At 39.4% G+C, this 18,456-nt stretch overlaps 1 protein-coding gene across 3 annotated transcripts in view; it reads right to left on the reverse strand.

Moving 5' to 3' along the window:
- The window catches only part of zfyve9a (zinc finger, FYVE domain containing 9a), a 20,848-nt gene extending 2,467 nt beyond the window's left edge, over positions 1-18,381 (reverse strand). The window contains exons 1-19 of one of the 3 annotated variants that reach the window (XM_079452579.1): positions 17,968-18,381; positions 16,590-16,762; positions 12,706-12,806; positions 12,332-12,439; positions 9,870-11,326; positions 7,682-7,781; positions 6,590-6,766; positions 6,320-6,480; positions 5,244-5,373; positions 4,874-4,996; positions 4,145-4,300; positions 3,511-3,735; positions 2,805-2,887; positions 2,615-2,719; positions 1,725-1,875; positions 1,309-1,389; positions 921-1,083; positions 280-385; positions 2-178 (exon numbers count right to left, since the gene is read on the reverse strand). In XM_079452579.1, the coding sequence (XP_079308705.1) occupies positions 2-178; positions 280-385; positions 921-1,083; positions 1,309-1,389; positions 1,725-1,875; positions 2,615-2,719; positions 2,805-2,887; positions 3,511-3,735; positions 4,145-4,300; positions 4,874-4,996; positions 5,244-5,373; positions 6,320-6,480; positions 6,590-6,766; positions 7,682-7,781; positions 9,870-11,326; positions 12,332-12,401 (3,465 nt within the window). In that variant the 5' untranslated portion in view covers positions 12,402-12,439; positions 12,706-12,806; positions 16,590-16,762; positions 17,968-18,381. The remainder of the gene's footprint in view (position 1; positions 179-279; positions 386-920; positions 1,084-1,308; positions 1,390-1,724; positions 1,876-2,614; positions 2,720-2,804; positions 2,888-3,510; positions 3,736-4,144; positions 4,301-4,873; positions 4,997-5,243; positions 5,374-6,319; positions 6,481-6,589; positions 6,767-7,681; positions 7,782-9,869; positions 11,327-12,331; positions 12,440-12,705; positions 12,807-16,589; positions 16,763-17,967) is intronic. The other 2 variants (XM_079452580.1, XM_079452578.1) reach the window with 2 other exon arrangements.
- Positions 18,382-18,456: the final 75 nt, after the last annotated feature.

Raw genomic sequence — 18,456 nt, forward strand, 5'->3', positions numbered from 1 at the left:
CCTGATCGGAGTCCAGCGTGACCCGCAGACCCAGTTTGGCCATTCCGTCCTCTTTGAGAAGTTTGAGGTGAGGGCAGAGAGCCTTGCAGAAAGCCCCTGCCACGTTTTCAGTGAGTCGGCTGTGATCTGCAGGATCGCTTTGGCCATTGGTCTGGTCCTCACTCCGCAGGAAGAACACCTACGCAAGGCAGGTATGAAGGGGTTGACATTAAAGTAAATTAATGATTTGCAAAAAAACAACTACAACAAAAAATGGAATAATAAATCAACATTAAAAACCTCTGTCCAGCGAATGACTTTCCCATTAGCTTTATACTCTGAGCCATGGAAGATCTTTATGCTGGTGACTGACTCCATGGATTTTCCATCAATTGGACTGATGACTCTTTCATTACAAACACAAAAATAACATTAAGATACATTATTGTACTACCGTACCTTCACACTTTAGGATTACTGCAGGACCCCTTTCATTTTGGACGTTTGGATGGCATGTGTACAAACAGGAGAGACCTGCTACCAACGTGTTCTTTGCTAACTGTAAACACTGAATAAATCAGTGAAACTGTAGACCAATGAAACAAGCGGATCTTCAATTATAATTCATTTTGGGTGAACTTTCTCTTTAAATACCTGCATATTCCAAAAAGATGTTTTGAATACTTCTTAACACTAAAATCCGATTTAGGAATTTTGCACAAAATCACAGACTGCTAAAAGCCATGTTGATGTGCATTTAATTAAGCTCTCAATCCCACACTCCATTAACCTCGTCTGTATCATTAGCTGGTGTTCTTAAATGAGCTATTTGCAAATGCTATCATTAAAACTGGTCATGTAATAATGACAACAGTTCTCTGAAATTCTGACCTTGTACTGCTATGTGGTAACCAGAGTTTCATCAGTGCTTGTGTGCTCACCCCTTGTTGACATTGTGGTCATCCTCAACCCACTGGATCTGCACATGTTCCTGGGTCTCTTCTTGATCAGCTTTCCCACAGACAATACTGAAATCTTTCATGTCTTTCAGCGCTTGCCGCAGAGCATCCATAGTTTCAGCTGTAATCTGCACCATCATGCCATCTGATGCACAAACATTCACTGTTACTTTCTTACATACATGTGTCACATTACATACAGGCTGTGGGTATGCTGTAGGTAGGGTAGAAACGTTAGCTGTGGTGCGCTCAATCAGAGTGTGACTTGGTCAGAAAATTTAATTTGGACATTATGTTCAGTTTAGACAATGTTCCAGAGGGATCAGATGCCCTCAATTTGCAGAAAGAGGCTTTGAGTATCTTGTGGTACCTTCAACAATGCTGGTCTTTGCCGTGTATCCGGATGAGGCCTTCAGAGCCCCACTGAACACAAAGAATGAGGAACCAGTCACTAAAAGAGAAATGATAGGTTTTCAAACATGCGAACATTCGAAACATGTTTTCATAAAGCAACATTACTACACACATATCTATTAATCACTCTGCATTAGAAGCTTTTTATTACTTTTTGGGCTAGACAGTTTAACACACGGTACTCTAAGGTTTCAACACTGTTTGACCAATACATTTCCATGACTTTTCCAGTTATTTCATTTATAATCAAAACTCCAGAAATTCCTAATTTCTAAATTGCCAATGACCCCGGAAACCCTGGTACGCAGAATAAAACCACAAGATAAAACATTCTAATGTTTTAAAATGTAAACGTATTTAATGGTGACACACCTTTGCGAGGCTGATGATGAATACTGATGGCCTGCGTCTGGTAGTTACCGTCGTCATTCTGAACACACACCAGGTGGGAGTCTGCCCGGTCATTGAAGCACGCTCCCATGGCCAGAACATGCTCATTGGACTTAATCATTGCCTTCATTAGCTGAGAAAGAAGGAAATGCAAAGAAACTGCATTTAATTGAAAATAAAATGTTATTATTAATTTTACATTAATATATTTTAAACACATTTCTTAAACTTCTTGTTGACTCTTTTGATTGACAGTCCTAAAATCAAATCACTGTTTGAGATATAATGTTAAACCACTCAAATGAACATGGGTGGTTAACAAATACACAATTGTGACTTGTGGTGTGACATGTCAAAAAATTATTTTAAATTATTTTTAGCCTATAATATAAAACAGCAAAGAGAGATTATTATTATTAATTATTACAATTATTATTATTTTCACTATCTATATTTCTGCTATCATACAACATGACACATGTACACATTTATTTGTCAACCATCCACAAACCTTCACAGGTCATCCTTTCTGAAATCAACAATAAAAATTATCTTTAAGACTCTTTAAGACAGCTTCTAAAGCAAGTACAGAAAGTAAACGACAAGGCTGTTCTTTAATCTGTGCCTATTAAATGTCTGCAACAAGAAGTTCTGCTTCATCAAACACGGTCCAAGCAAAAGTTCAAGACCAAAAACTGTCATGCATGCATCACTTGTTCCGTTAGACAGCTGTTATCATGCTCTAATCTGTTATGTTAACATTTATTCAAGCTGTTGAACCTTACATTTCCATGCATTCTATTATTATTTGCTGCCTGATGACAACCAACCAAACAGGTTTTGTGAGATCAAATGTCTAAGTCTCTATTCACCTCATTGTAACGGTTGCTGGGTATCTTAATGCATGTCTTCCTCACTTCCATGTCCACCACCAGCCCTTTCACCACTGGTAACGTGTACTGGTAGTTACGGAAATCCTGGAAATAGCAACTTCTTTAAGAACCTTTTCTTTGGTTCAGGCATGTGCTTATTGAGGGGATGAAGTTAAAAAAGAAGTCTTACAGCCAATAAGTTCATGATGGTGTGACCGGTCTCTCCAAAAAGAGGTTTTCTGAAGCGGACGCTAAACAGCGGACAGGGGTAGACTGTAACACAGGGGAGTCACAATATGATAAGATTATTAACCCAAAATTGACAATTCTGACATCATGTCCCTTTAAGACCATGCAAAGACTGCAAGAATAGACAATTTACAATAATCTCCTTTACAATTACAATGAGATAAAGATCCTGTAAAATATAATATTGCAACTGTAACAAAAATCCTGTCTTAAATCTATTTGATCTATCTGCCTCTACAGACCCCTTCATGCTCACCCCTACTAAAATCCACAGCCAAAACCCTCCCCGAGCATACAAGAGACTAGGTTGGTACGTGCTGAGCCCATTGCACGTCAAGACTGAGATTCATGAGTTAGAAGTCTCAGTAGGAAATACCCTGTTAATATATTCCATCTCCACAGGAGGCAGAGCTTACGAATTAGTGCAGAGAAGTTCTATGTGTGTGTGTGTGTGTGTGTGTCTGTGTAGATTTCTCCCTATGCCAGCAGGCATGATAATAACATTGCATATTGATTATTACCTTGTAAGTGCACAACTTACTCAAGACGTCACAGCAGTATTACACCATTTATCCAAATGACAATTTTAGAACAAAGATTAGTAGCTCTGCAGACTTTTTTAATACCACATCTTACCACAAACTTACATCTGTATTCTGCCCCTAGGCGGAGCATGAGCCGGATGGGAAAGACCTTGGCCCAGGGGGTCTCCCACTTCTGCAATAGGATGCCAAAGAGGTAGGGTGGGTTAGGCAATGGCAGGTCCTGCAGGGACTGGAAGGTGGGGCTGATGTAAAGGAAGCCGCCATGCTCTTTGCTGCCCAGAAAGCTTTGGGTGAAAAAGGAGTGGCCCAGGTGGCTTAATACATTTCCTGCAGAGAAAAATTTGTCACACATAAAACATTTTACAACAAAATATACATAAAAGAAGCAAACCCAGAATGCACTATAAGGAACTTTTTATAGTTTCGAATTTATCCAAAATGGCAAGAGTGGTAAGTAAAATTAAATGTTAAACTAATGTTACAATATACTAATGTGACAAGCATCAAACATGAGGCTCAAAAGAAAGGCAGTCAGTGTAACATAACATGGGAGCTAATCTGTGTCTGCACCTCAAACTGGAGGACAATTTCCGCAAACCACAGGGGACAGCAGCCTCATTGTACCTTTGAGAGACCCTTGATAGAGCAGTCTAATTTTATCTATATAGGACTCGGTCTCATTTCGTCTGGATCGGTTTACTAGAACGGCCACCCTTGTGGAGGTGTATCAGTTTACCTGTGAGAGACTCCCTGTAGAGCTGTACGAAGTGGCTGAAGATGTCCTTTGGAATGCTTTTCTCATCAGGAAGGCACTGCAGAAGCACTACAACCTCCGCCTGGCCCACGGCATGCATTCCCTTTGTTGTCATATACCAGCACTTCCTGTTTACATCTGCCAACAAGACAGACATAGAAATAGAGTTATGGTTCATGAGAATCGTGAAGAAATTTCTGGTAGAAGTAAAAAATTCCCATTAACTTTCAGTTCCAAAAAAGAGCAATAATAGTTACAAAAAAGTGATAGTGTTTATAAGTAAAGTGTTTATTCAAATAATAACAAAAGTTAAACCAACATTTACATTTTACCTTGAGACTAAAAAGATAGATTAATAAATGTTACAGTCTTATACATTTTCAACTAACCAGTATATAGGGATTCACTGCATAAGCAATTCAAAGGGCTAGTTTACCCAGAATAAAAAAAAATGCCCTCCTGTTGTTCAACACCTGTGCAATAATCTTTCTTCCATGGAACACAAAAACTAAACGGGCCAACGTTGTTTCATTAACAACCTTATAAAATATCTTATATTGTGTTCAGCAGAAGTCATACAGGTTCAGACTGTCTTGACAGTGAGCAACTAATGAAAATTAGAAAAATTAACTTAATTTGTGGGTGAACTTTCCCTTTAAAACACAAAAATTTATTTCGACAGAGCTTGTAAAAAAACTGTGTCGGACTCACAGTTGACCAGTTTGACCATGGCCAGCAGGTTTGCATTGAGAACAAACACCAGAGGATCAGGACCCCCCTCCTCCAGCTGCTGCATAAGCAGAATCTCAGATGGTCTCTCCTCCACTGCATAGTCTGCACATAAGACACCTTACATCAATCATGTAACTGACATTAAACAGATCACTGTCCATGGCAGGCTGTTCTCATATGGTACAACACTGATAAGGAAAGCCACCGAATGAAAGCCCTGTGCATGACTGGTTGAGATGTAAACAAAAACGTAAAAAATACATGCATAAACACACACACACACAGAGACAAGCACAAGTGCTCATATTTGAGGAGTGGAGGCAGCTGAATGGTGAGGATGGGCAAGCACCTGTGATGTGGCCTCCCGTACCTCCTTTGATGCCTGTGGAGATGAGGATGGGAGGAAGCCCGTCCTCTGGGATCAGACTAAGGGAACTGCCCACAGGGCTCGTGGTCGGGGCTCTGGGGCCGTGTGCCACCTAAGGATGAGACGACAGACAAATTTACAGCTGAAACATGCCGAAAGATAAACCATGTTTTTTACATGACACAAAAAATTACACAGCATGCATAAACTACAAATCTGACTCTACATCCCCTGTTTAAGCAAGGTATTAAAGGGATCATATGGGGCAAATGCGTGTTTTTCTGCGTCTTTAGTGAGTTATAAGTTGCCCATGCATGTATTAGACACAAAAAATTGCTCAAATTAAAGTGTCGGAACAAAAGATGCATTCTGTCTAAAAGCGAATGCTCACCCAGACCTGCCTGAAACGCTTCGTGTAACCACACCCCCACAAATCTATGTCAGTTCGTGGTAAGATTTGACCAAGAGCACTCAAATGTACAAGTATATGCAGGTAAGGTGTGTGTAGCTGTGAGTACAATTGCTTTGGAACCTGATCTTCCAAACATGGTAAGAGGCGTTACATTTCCATCACACACAGAAAAGATAAAGATGTCAGAACTAGTCGGTCAGGTGCTGTTTCATCCGACTCCTAAAGATGGCTACAGAATCTGGCACTACAAGACGTCGTTCATTTGAAGAGTGTAGGGATCTGGCGGGTACATAACTCTCCATTTTTATGAGTGAAGATAAAGGAGTGCCGAAACAATGGTGGTCTTGTAGGCCAAAAGCAGAGCTTTGAATTTGATGTGAGCGACTATAGGGAGCCAATGTAACTTAATGAAGAGAGGAGTGACGTGTGCTCTCTTCGGTTCAGACCACTCTTGCCACTGCATTCTGGATCATCTGTAGAGGCTTGGTTGTGCAAGCTGAAAGTCAAGCCAGTAGCACATAGCAATAGTCTAGTCTGGACAGGACAAGAGCCTGGACTAGGACTTGTGTAGCACGCTCGGACAGGTGGCGGTCCTCAGATGACCTGCTCAGTTTAGGATGCTTAAATGAAACAAGTAACTTCTCACCTCAAAAGCGCTGCCTCCAGAGGACTTGCTTGAATTTTGGGACACATCTGCAGGCTGTGAGGGGTTGGGGTTTGGTGTAGGCCCTTGTGAAGAGTCTGTAGCTTCCCCGTTGGGTAAAATTCCGTCAGCAAACCAAACCCTTCTTTGCTCTCGTACAGAACCTGATGGTACACATACAAGGTAACATACATCTCTTGCCTTGATAAAAAGCCTGGAAATTTTTGAGATTCACAAATTCTTAATTTTCGTCATTATCATGTCAATCTTTACCATCAGTGCCTGGTTGTTTAAGGACACCAACAGGCACCATGACAGTTGGTGGAGGGGAGCTGAGCGCTCCTGATGCCTGGGCCTGCTGAAGAGGAGGAATGGTGGAGCAGTACTCGGCTGGGTTGTTGGGATTCGGGCTCTGGTTGCAGCCACCTCCCATATTCTCCAATGCTTGAACTAAGGATGCAGGATAAACAGGTTCTGGTTACTCACACATTAACGTCCTTCATTTTAAAAAGCAAACTGTACCCTTCCTGTACGTATTTCTTTGTTATTTATTAGTTTACATGTTCAAAACTGCTAAAAAAAACCACCCAAATCAAAGATGCTGAATGTAAACTTCATGTTGGTATGTTAAAGGGATACTTCACCCAAAAATGAGATTCTGTCATGAATTACTCCCCCCAAGTTGTTCCAAACCTGTATACATTTCTTTGTTTTGTTATATTAATAAAGATATTTGGAAGAATGTTAGCAACTGACATTTCTGGGACATCATAGACTACCATAGTAGAACACATGTAAATTGTAGAGAATGGTGCCCCAGAACTGTCTGTTTTCCTACATGCTTCAAAATATCTAATTTTGTGTTCAACAGAACAAAAGAAATGCTAAAAAAAAATGTTAGTCAATGATTTCCAATGATGTTCCAGACATTGTCCGTTGCTAATATTTTTCTAATATATCCAATATATTCCAAGTATCTTTGTTCATCCGAACAAATAAGTGTAAACAGGGTTGGAACAACTTGAGGGTGAGTAAATGACAGTATTCATTTTCGGCAACGACATGACAAACATTATTGAGTTCCTTAAATTCAATTCAATTTGATTTATATAGAGCTTTTCACAATGTGCATTGTTACAAAGCAGCTTTACATGGGCATTCAATTAAATCCTTAAAGCATTCAATTACCACAATCTATCAAACATTTCAGGAATCTAGAGCTACTGCCAAATGTCATGTACACAAAAAGTCATGTAACTATGACTCATGTTTATTAAGGCTACAGAGGAAGTTTGTTGAGGTATAAAAACTCCCAGCATAAACAGGGAAACTTATTATTCTTGAGAACAGTTTTACATTACTCACCATTCATAATTTCGCGGTGGCAGATGACACAAACTCTCGCTTCTTTCCTGTCCATGTACATCAGCCTGCTTTTCAGACTACAACAAGCAGCACAGAACACCTGGCCAGACCGACATCAGAGACATTTCTTGTGTTTGAAATTAATACAGACAAACTGAAATTAAACAAGATAAATTAGCACAACTAATAACCCAATGATTCACAATAGTGCTGGGCGGTATGACCATAAATTAATATGACAGGATATAAATAGAGAAATAAAGCTCAAAATTAACTTTTTCCTTGGTAGCACCATATCTATGGGTAGCACTGGTGCTTCCAACTTCAAGAGAATGGGCACAAACCCGAAGATTAATACCATCTGTCTGAGAAGTTGAATTCACAATAGTAATAATTTTACCATTAAAACATGCATGTGATATCTCCTGTGTTCACATGATTTCCTTATATCATAGATTTAAATCATAAAACTAAGGCTTAAATTAGATATGTGGGAGGAAACCGATCGCATCACGCTGTCAATCCTCATCATAGCATACAGAGAAACAGTTAAAACTATAAACAGATCATGTTTTATGCTTATATTGAGCAGGTATGGGGGTAAAACGCTCGCTTTTTGAAGATGTTATAATGTCATGCGAACTTGCAATTGTGTGTTACATGTGCGGTGCGCGCTCCCATTGCTACATGAACGGAATAAGTAACGTAACCGCTCATGCAAGGTTATATAGAAAAATTATGATACAGTAGTGGCGCGACATAGAAAGAAAAATTCTGTGTGAATGGCCGGTCATAGTGCAACAGTGAAAAGGAAACCCGTTGAAAGAGTGCCAGGCTGCACCGCGTTCCACACATTGTTTAAACTACATAACACCGGTAATACGGTATAGCAAAAATCCATATAATAACAAAAATACACACCGACATTCAGTATGAACCGATATACCGTCCAACACTAATTCACAACTACAAGAACTGCCCACGATTTCTGAACCAACACCAGACATAAACATGTCTTGAACAATCCCAGTTCTTCTATCATGTAAAATTCCGTCAAGAATTACACACGCAATTGTGTAGTTCAAAATGCCCAAACAGATTGAAATTTCATTGGGATTGTAAGTGGTGGTTTATGCCGTTTGTATTGTAATCCTCTTGATAGAACATGTAAACACTGTTTGCCTGCAGACGCTCTGATAGGTCTTGGTAGTTTTGCCATGGTTTTCATTGGCATGAGACATAACTGTGCCTTTATAAACCGTACATTTAAAAAAAGAAATACACACAACATGTGTATTTGAGTATTTTGATGAACACTTGTGCAGAGTGCGCATGTCATATTCAATCAGATCACTTTATTTAGCTTTCATGTAAACACTACATTCAAATTGCACAATCTGAATAAATTAATCCAATGTGTCCATGTAAACGTAGCTAGTGATATCAATCCATGACATCCAATTTCAACAATATTAGACACTAGAGCGAATACAAGCTGGTCATTTAAATGTGGGAAGAGGGACAGACTTGAATTCCCTTTGAGCTTTCATCTTTCATGCAAAAGTTATATTTCTTAAATAAGGCTTGACGATATGGGCAAAATTGATTTTGAAATATATTTCTTCATTTCGGTCGATACGATATAATTCCGATAAAGATATGACCTATATTACAAAAAGCAAAATGTAAGATATAAGTTAAGAGAGCCCTCTGATCAAAACCATTCTAGATGTCTGCAGTGTGCAAAGCTACATATGATAAGAATACAAATCTTTTTGTATAGGACTGTGCCCTTACCTTGTGTAAGTATCAAATATAAGAATCATGATACGAATAAAAGAGAGAATAACGTCTCTAAATGTGCTTCTAGGACTTCCCATTACTTTACACTTTTTCTTGAAAGCCTGCTTTTGACATGTTCATCTAAATGAACGATCTTCAGAATTTTATGTATGACTGTATTTCTGAAACTTTATATAAGACTTGCCATGCTCTCCTGCTGACATTAAGAACCATTTAAATTAGTTTTTCAAAGGCCCTACAGTATGCTTCAGTTTCTTAGCCATAAAAACAATTTGCCATTCTGTCCAAGAAATTGGCATTGAGAATGATTTAAACTTAGTTTATTACCGTTCTGTGTGAGAAATAGAAAACAAAGAACCACTAATTAAAGAATGCAAATCCTTACCTTGCCACAAGCCCGACAATGATGCCTTCGTTTAGTGAAAGTGAACTTGACCTTGCACTTCATACAGATGGGTGCTTGAGAGTCAGGAACCCACACAGGTGCCACCTCTCCCAAAGAGCTGGAAGGTTTTCTTGAGAGAATTTCTTGTTGACCTGCCTGGAGGTCATTGTCAGGACTCTCCGAGGGGATAAGGATACCCGAAGAAGCGTCTCCAGTATCTCCATTCATTCTTACCAGACCAGACTCAGTACCTCCACAAGATGACTCAGTCCTGCATTGTAGCTCCAGGTTCTTGTTCTTGCCAGAGGAGCCAAACTCATTCTGGACTTGACTCGACAGAGGCTGTGAAAGTTGCAGCTTAAGACTCACAGGCTGTTTTGGTCGGGCTCCACCATAGGGCACGCTGACAGGTTGCAGTCGGCTGTTCAGTTTGCCTGTTCTGCCAACGTCTGAACCTCGAACTGTATCACACTCTTGTTTGCTCTCTTCCATCTCTTTTTCCTCCGTAACAGAGTCTTCCTTTGATGACGCGAGTGGTTGACTGTGTGCATCTCTATTAAGGTCAACAACAAGACCATTGGATGGGGACATCTCCGTAGCCGGGGATTCAGCAGCTGAGAGTCTGTGCATCGCCTCTGGGTCCTTCTCTAACAATTTGACTTTCTCTTCCTGATTAGATGCCCAGGCATTTTTTCCTTCACTTTCATTCTCAATGACTCCACCATTTTGAAAGGCACCTTCATGATTTTCTCTCTCACAATCCACTTTTACATCACCATTATCTTTTTCTTCTTTCTGGGTATTACTTCTCCCTGTAACTGTCAGATTACAATCCCTTATTCCATCATCCAGTTCCCCTACAGGTGAACCACTGACAGTCTTGCTTTCTTCCATCTCAGCATGTGAGACACCATTCTTCAAAACAAACTGCCTATGTCCAGGTCCATCCTTAGGAAGAGCGAACTCACCAGCATCCTTTCCTTCATCAGTACCATTCTGCTTCTTCCTACGGTCAGAGAGATCACCTTCCACAACACCCTGCTGATCTGCGACAGGCTGATTTGTATCATCTTTGGTCTGCACATCAGAACCACCACTATGATTAGGACTAGATAAATAGCCGTTCTCCAGTGCCACGTCCGGCAACTGTCCGTCAGTGCTCACCAACTTGCCAATGTTTGGCTGGGGCAGAGGAGGACTGTGGACTTCTGCTGTCCGGTCCTCGCTCTTGCCCTCTGGCTGTTTCCCCAGCCCCTGCTTTCTCTCTAACCAGGTGACCTCAGGCAAAGAGGAGCCGTCTGAGGTGTGGGTGTCCAGAAGTGGCTTGAAGCTGAGAGGGCTGTCCTTTGGGTTGAGGTCAGAGTGGGTTAATGCAGGGTTCAGGGAAAGTAAGTGTGACGGTGGGGCCAGGATCTGAGTCCACTTGGCATCCGAGAGAATCGGTGGGTCTGTTTCATCTGAAAGCACGAGCCAAATGGAGAAAGCTCTCATTAGTTTCTGTACAAGAAAGTGTGTGAAAATTTAAACAAATAGAAGATAAATTGAGAAAGGAGGTCAAGCTAGATTGGAAAATGTTCGGGAAGTGGGCCAATCTGGTCATTGCCTTGGGATCCATCTGTCAAACTGACACATGAATGCTTTGGAATGTGAGCAAGAATTCCCGTTCTCTCTTACACAGATTTAAGCATGATGGAACACACACATACACTTTCTACCTATTATTTCTATTCTTGTGGGGCCCAAGGATGGTTGTTTAATGGAGAAAGTCGCCTTTCACCCCCATTAATCTGTCAAGATTAGTGTCGGAGAGGGGATATACAATACATTTCCTCTGCCATTCAATACACAAGAGTATGTGTGTATGAGAGAGAGGTAAGCCTTTGTGGCATTTAAACTTCTTTGTTACATACTGGACAAAAGCAATCAATACATTTCAAACAGTCAATTTAATAAGGCTGTGTACCAGGAGGTGTTGTCTCAACAATATTCTGTTATTACACAAAAACACACAACCTAAACATTGAAAATTACACACGCTTGACTGTGACACCAATTAAACAGGTCTCCAGGAAAATCAGAGGGAAGCACAAATCCTGAGGGGAAATGCTAATTCAATTGACCCCATTTACACTACAGACTGCTACCACCAGCACAACTACCTTCCCGTGAGAAGCACACTGTGTGTCGCTTAACCCAAGCCGGAGTGGAACCTTTTGGTTCCATAAAAAACCTTTCTGTTTCACAAAAGGTTCTTTGTGGCGAAAAAAGGTTCTTCAGATTATGAACAACTAAAAAAGAGACGGTTCATTAAAGAACCTTTGACAAAATGGTTATTCTATGGCATCCCTGTAAAGAACCTTTTAAGCACCTTTATTTTTAAGAGTATATGGTAGCAGCCAGTCCTATTTCATGTTTATTTTTGTTCTGCAAGATAATAAAATCAAATAGTAGTCTGAGAGTACCTTCATTCTGTTCAAACTCATCCAACACCTTGTCTAGGTTAAACGCCTCAGCCTGGAAGTAATTCTCCATGAGTCAAGAAACTCCACCCTGCCAAGACTCGTGTGAACCTGAACGGAAGGTTGTATTTATATTAAAAGACACAATACTAAGTACAGAAGTACAAAGATGAAAACAAGTGTGCTAATAAACAGTGTTGCCCCAAGAGGGTTCTTGCACCGTTAATTTTTTCTGAACTGCAGGCTGTTTGCAGTTGCTAAGTTTATTAAGCATTCTGGTGCATTATACAGAATGTGCTAAGAGTGCATGAATAGCCATTTAACAATGGATTTGAACATAGCTAACCCAAAATTCAGGGCAAGAACTACCTACTCACCTGCCCAGAGGTTCTCTTTAGTAAATGCAGGTAAATCTGCACAAAGGGCTCCTGGGAGAGCCCCTGTTTCATCCAGTCTCACAAACACTGGACAGCCAAACCTAAAACAGAACAGAACTATAATGAATTTATTAAATTCTTCTTGCCATGTTTCATTCAAACTAAGCCTTTTGTTAGAGACATCATGTTTAACCCCTCCGTTAACCTCTGTATGATATGACATTACAATTTGAGAGAAAGTATTTTGCTGTGCTTTCAGTTGTGGCTGAATGTATGATAAAAGATCAATGGACAATACATGATTGGAAAAGTGGGCAACAGAAAGCTAGTCACACAGAAGAACAAGTGTGCTGAGGATTACACCAGAGACTAGATATTCAGGCAAGCAGAGGCTTCTGAAAGTTGCAGACTCAACACATTTTACGCTTATGCACGGTTTGCCACAATGTCAGCAGAAGACGTAATGGGAGGAAGGGAATAAGAAACAGTAAGGTGGGGGAAACGGGCCCCATGAATTTAAAATTAATCTCTAAAGAAGTCAAAATAACAGATATCAATTTAGACTACAAAAAATGTTGCCTTTATTTTCTTTCCCAATTATCAATTATTTTTGTCTTATAGTTTAGTTAAATTTCATTAGATGGTAAAGTCACACTGTATATGAATACCTACAGTGTGAGATGAAGTTCAGTTTATATTTGGACACTTTGTACATGGCAGACAATATTGCGTTATGCTAAATTACACAAACGCATTCAAAATGTATTAGTAGTGTTAAGAAAAAACAAAACAAAGGGATGTAGGTAGGAGAGATCATTCTGTTTGTTAAGTATGAAGGGATGCTTACACAAGCATGGCTGATTTACCTAAACAAGATTGATTGAGGAAATGGAGGGTTACTGAGAACATAATTGTTTATCATGAACGTCACATTTAGGAGGACTGTCTGTAATCGATGCCTTGAAATAACTTTGTCAGTCAGTTGTAACGTGTCTACCACGATACAGGTCTTGCCAACTTATGTATGCGTTACATTTTTATGTTCTTAATAATCTATAATATTTTAGCATATTTCAATTATACTATAATCGTCAATAATGTGTTTAATAAGAAAATAAATCTATTTTAAATACTGACAAAAAATCTATATTTACATATATTTTGTATATTTTAAATCCTCCCAAGTACCAACCCTTCCATGAAGACGAAAATGCACAACCTAATGATTCATTCTGCTTGTACAAATGTAAGCCTTTAATTACAATAAAACCGTTTAAATAGACAACTAACAAGTTTCCACCAAACCACCCATTTTCATACAAAATTATTGTTGTAGGATTTAAAGCCAATTTTTAAGTTTGCCGTATGTTTGCTATAGAGGAACAACCTTCATGATGAGTCACTGGAATACAGTGTTTTTGGAGACAAGCTGGTTACGACCCAAGACACCAGGGAGTAAGGACCATATCTGATTAACATTTAATTACTCAGCAGACTCCCTTAATAATGCATAAGCAATTAGACTTAACCAACATGCTGCACTTTTATACTTGTAAACTCAGAACGAGTCATTTTAAGTGCAGACATTAAAGGCAAAACATATTTTTGGGCCTGAAAAAAGTGGGATAACATTTTAATGCAGTGTGTATTAAATATGGGCTGTCAATGAGTAGACTAAACAGTTGCAAACTATGTCACAAATAAGAACTGAATGGGCAAACAGAATATGGATTGTGACAGTGTGCATGAACTGATTCCAATGAGCTAGTGTGAGCTGTTACATAACAAAGCTGTTAAATAAGAAACACCATATGCCACACCTACTTGTATGATTTTGTTGGTCTGTTACCAGACGAAATATCGTAAGTAGCTCTTTATGCTCTGTATCATAATAGCTTGATCTTTATGTTCTTGACTCACAAATGTAGTATAGTAAGATGTATATTAAATATTTCAATGTTCTGTGATGAAGGTTTGCTTACACTTTTAAATGTTCATTATAAAAAAATGTGCACAACAAATCTCCTAAACATTAAAAGGTTTCTTGGGTATAGAGTGATGTATGGCTTCATATATTAACAGCGGCATTGACTTTATAATTGTGAAATAAAAAAAACAGTGTAACTGTCACAGTTTTCCTAAACTTTTTTTGCGTGAAAATCTGTGATGTCAAATGGTTGCAACCTAAACCTGTTCTCTTTCGCAACAGTGAAGCATACACGTTTTCCATATATAACAGTAAAATATAACATGTTAAACATAAGATCAGATAAATAAACACAGCGGGACAGTAGGTGGCGGTATGTCCTCTTGACACAAGCCAGCCTGCCTGCCATAAAAGAAGAAAGTTTTCAGTATCAAAAAGCATCTCTTCAAGGTAAGCGTGCATTGAATCACAGCTTCAAAGTAACTACCGCCTTTAAGACATCAGTATCCACCAAAATCGGATACTTTATACATTATGAGAATATACTGATAAACACTATAATAATGCTTGAGGTTTGGTTATTTATTCTGTATTAGAGCACACGTGAATATTGACCCGTCAGCTAATGATCGAGGGAGAGAAGACAATTACGTTGATAAAGCAATATCAAAAAGTCCAAATCTGGATAAAATGCATTGTATAATGGATAAAACGTCATGTATATAATAAATTTGAAATTATTTTGGTTATTAATATGCATGTTTGTATTGTTTCTGACAAACAACATTAAAATGTATGGTAATACACCAAATAGCATCTTTAATTTCTTTCTTTCTTTAGCATTATATACATACACTCGCCTAAAGGATTATTAGGAACACCTGTTCTAATCAACCAATCACATGGCAGTTGCTTCAGTGCATTTAGGGGTGTGGTCTTTGTCAAGACAATCTCCTGAACTCCAAACTGAATGTCAGAATGGGAAAGAACGGTGATTTAAGCAATTTTGAGCATGGCATGGTTGTTGGTGCTATTCTGATTTCACAATCTGCTCAGTTACTGGAATTTTCATGCACAACCATTTCTATGGTTTACAAAGAATGGTGTGAAAAGGTAAAAACATCCAGTATGCGGCAGTCCTGTGGGCGAAAATGCCTTGTTGATGCTAGAGGTCAGAGGAGAATGGGCAGACTGATTCAAGCTGATAGAAGAGCAACTTTGACTGAAATATCCACTCGTTACAACCGAGGTATGCAGCAAAGCATTTGTGAAGCCACAACCTTGAGGCGGATGGGCTACAACAGCAGAAGACCCCACCGGGTATCACTCATCTCCACTACAAATAGGAAAAAGAGGCTACAATTTATACGAGCTCTACAAAATTGGACAATTGAAGACTGGAAAAATGTCGCCTGGTCTGATGAGTCTCGATTTCTCTTGAGACATTCAGATGGTAGAGTCAGAATTTGGCATAAACAGAAAGAGAACATGGATCCATCATGCCTTGTTACCACTGTGCAGGGTGGTGGTGTAATGGTATGGGGGAATTTTTCTTGGCACACTATAGGCCCCTTTTGCCAATTGGGCATCTTTTAAATATATATATAGATATATATATATTATCCTAAAGAACCTTATATTTACTGAAGATCTGATTAGTGTGTTTGTGTTTAGTTTGGCTCCCTAGATGTGCTTGCAACCATTTTACGTCATCGAAAAAGAACATGGTGGCCTCCTTAGGTTAAAATTAGTATTGCATTTCGGGTTTTTTTAAAGAATTGAAAATATTTGGTGTGTTTTTATCGACAAATGCTAGTAGTGTAAGGCTATTACAACGCATTAAGCCATAAATCTCTCTATACACTGGGTTCCCTTTAAGAATGTCATGTGACTAGATCAGTCTGAACTTGCTAACTTGGAATAACTTGACACTGGAATGCTAAGATATTCATTTTACCCAAATATGAAGTTCCTTCCTGTTATTGTTAGTTTTCCAAAGTATCCATCAGGCGCAGTTGGTGCAGTTAGGATCGGTGAGGGGAAGCTCAGTTTGATTAGTTTCCGCACTCCAGGAATGTTTCACTGTCACTACCAACTGGATAAAGACACTGGCACGCTGTGGAATTTCACCTATTCGTGAAAATGAACATACACCTCCACAAATGAAGGGAAAAAAATGCAGTGACACTTTATCATAAACTGAAAAAATAGAGCTTGCAAAAATGTGCATCTCTTATCCATGACAGCAAATGCCTTATAATTACAAGATTATTACTTTAATCTCCTCTTAAAGACGGAAAAGGAAAACAACACAAGGAACTAGCCTCGGTTAATTTGTCAGTGAGGTGAGGTGCCACATATTTAACAACATTACAAGCAACAAGCTGTCAGGTTGTACAGCTCAAAAAGCAGGAATCTGGCAGTCTGCCACTGGGTTAGCTGGATTTCAAGAGCTTCCTCTGCAGCGTTTCCTATTTTCCCAAATGTATAAATAAGTCAAGCATGCTCACTCACACATGAGAAAGTTAATGGTAACTTCTGCATTACGGGAATAGTTTGATTCACTCTGACAGTGCAAGTTTCCAGCCGAATGACCGTTCCTCCAACCCCACCGCATTATTAATATTGTGAAATGACACTATTTTAGAAAACACAATGTGATTAACCGGGTTCTTTACATTTTGGTTGTGTCAAATCACTATTCCTATCCTGGACAATTCTAAATAAGATGTTCATTTCATAACTTTCTTAGTAACAGTCAATATTTCCTTACACGTGCTAGAGATACTAGTAATGCACATCAGAAATACAATAAAACATAAAAGAACATACATTTAACAAAATTATATATTAGGCTACATTAACATATTATATAAATTACATTGTTTACTGTTTGCTGACGAAAATGATTATGTGTACAGTGCACATCACTTTAACACATTTCATGACAAACAATTACCGACTATTAGGAGACGGCACTCACAGATACCTGAGGCTTATTTTGCAGTGTCGACAGACAGACTCAACTAAACCGCTACATGTCTGAATATTGCACGGCGTGTTTACTAACCTGATTACCAGCTATTTTAAAACACTTTATAAACAGACTGGGGATAATCTTGTCGCTTGAAAAGTGAATATAAAAACACTTCAGTCTGAATTAACCCGTTGAAGACACACACATAAACACCAACAGTTTAACAGCTCGCGTGACAATTCCATCCATCAGTCATGGCAGTTTTTGAGCTAAAGTGCGACATGCTGAACTCGTAGTTTTAATGTAGTAAACATCACATCTGTGATTAGAGACATTTCAGGGCTGATATCTCACTCACCGCTGGATTACCCATCGTCACGCACGATTCCGCCATGGAACTCCACAAGCGAAATTCAACATACTTCTCGTCATCGGAACAAACAATAACGACTCTGACAGCTGCAGAATACCTCCAGGCACGACTAGGCCATTTTCCGATCTTCCACAAAAGTCGGGGAAGAAGTAGTTGCGTGACAGCTTTCCTATATCCCTCCCCCAAAGGTTTAACGGAGAAGGTTACTACGAACTGCAGCGGGAGTGCGACATTTTGGCTCAAGCCACGCCGAAGCGCCGTGACATAACGTTCCCTTACAAGTGACGCACTATTGAGCCAAAATGGCGTCTGTTTCGTAACCTTGTGTGTGGTAAACGCGTTTCTGGTTCCAGAAGAAAAATGCGGAGCGGGCGGCGCCGCCGCAACCCACGTGACGTCATTTCAACGCAACGATCCGTCATCTTTTAGGATCACACGCAGGCGTTTATTTATTTAATAAAATCTCACGTTAAC

The sequence above is a fragment of the Barbatula barbatula genome, assembly GCF_947034865.1.
Source record: "Barbatula barbatula genome assembly, chromosome: 3".
NCBI lineage: Eukaryota > Metazoa > Chordata > Actinopteri > Cypriniformes > Nemacheilidae > Barbatula > Barbatula barbatula.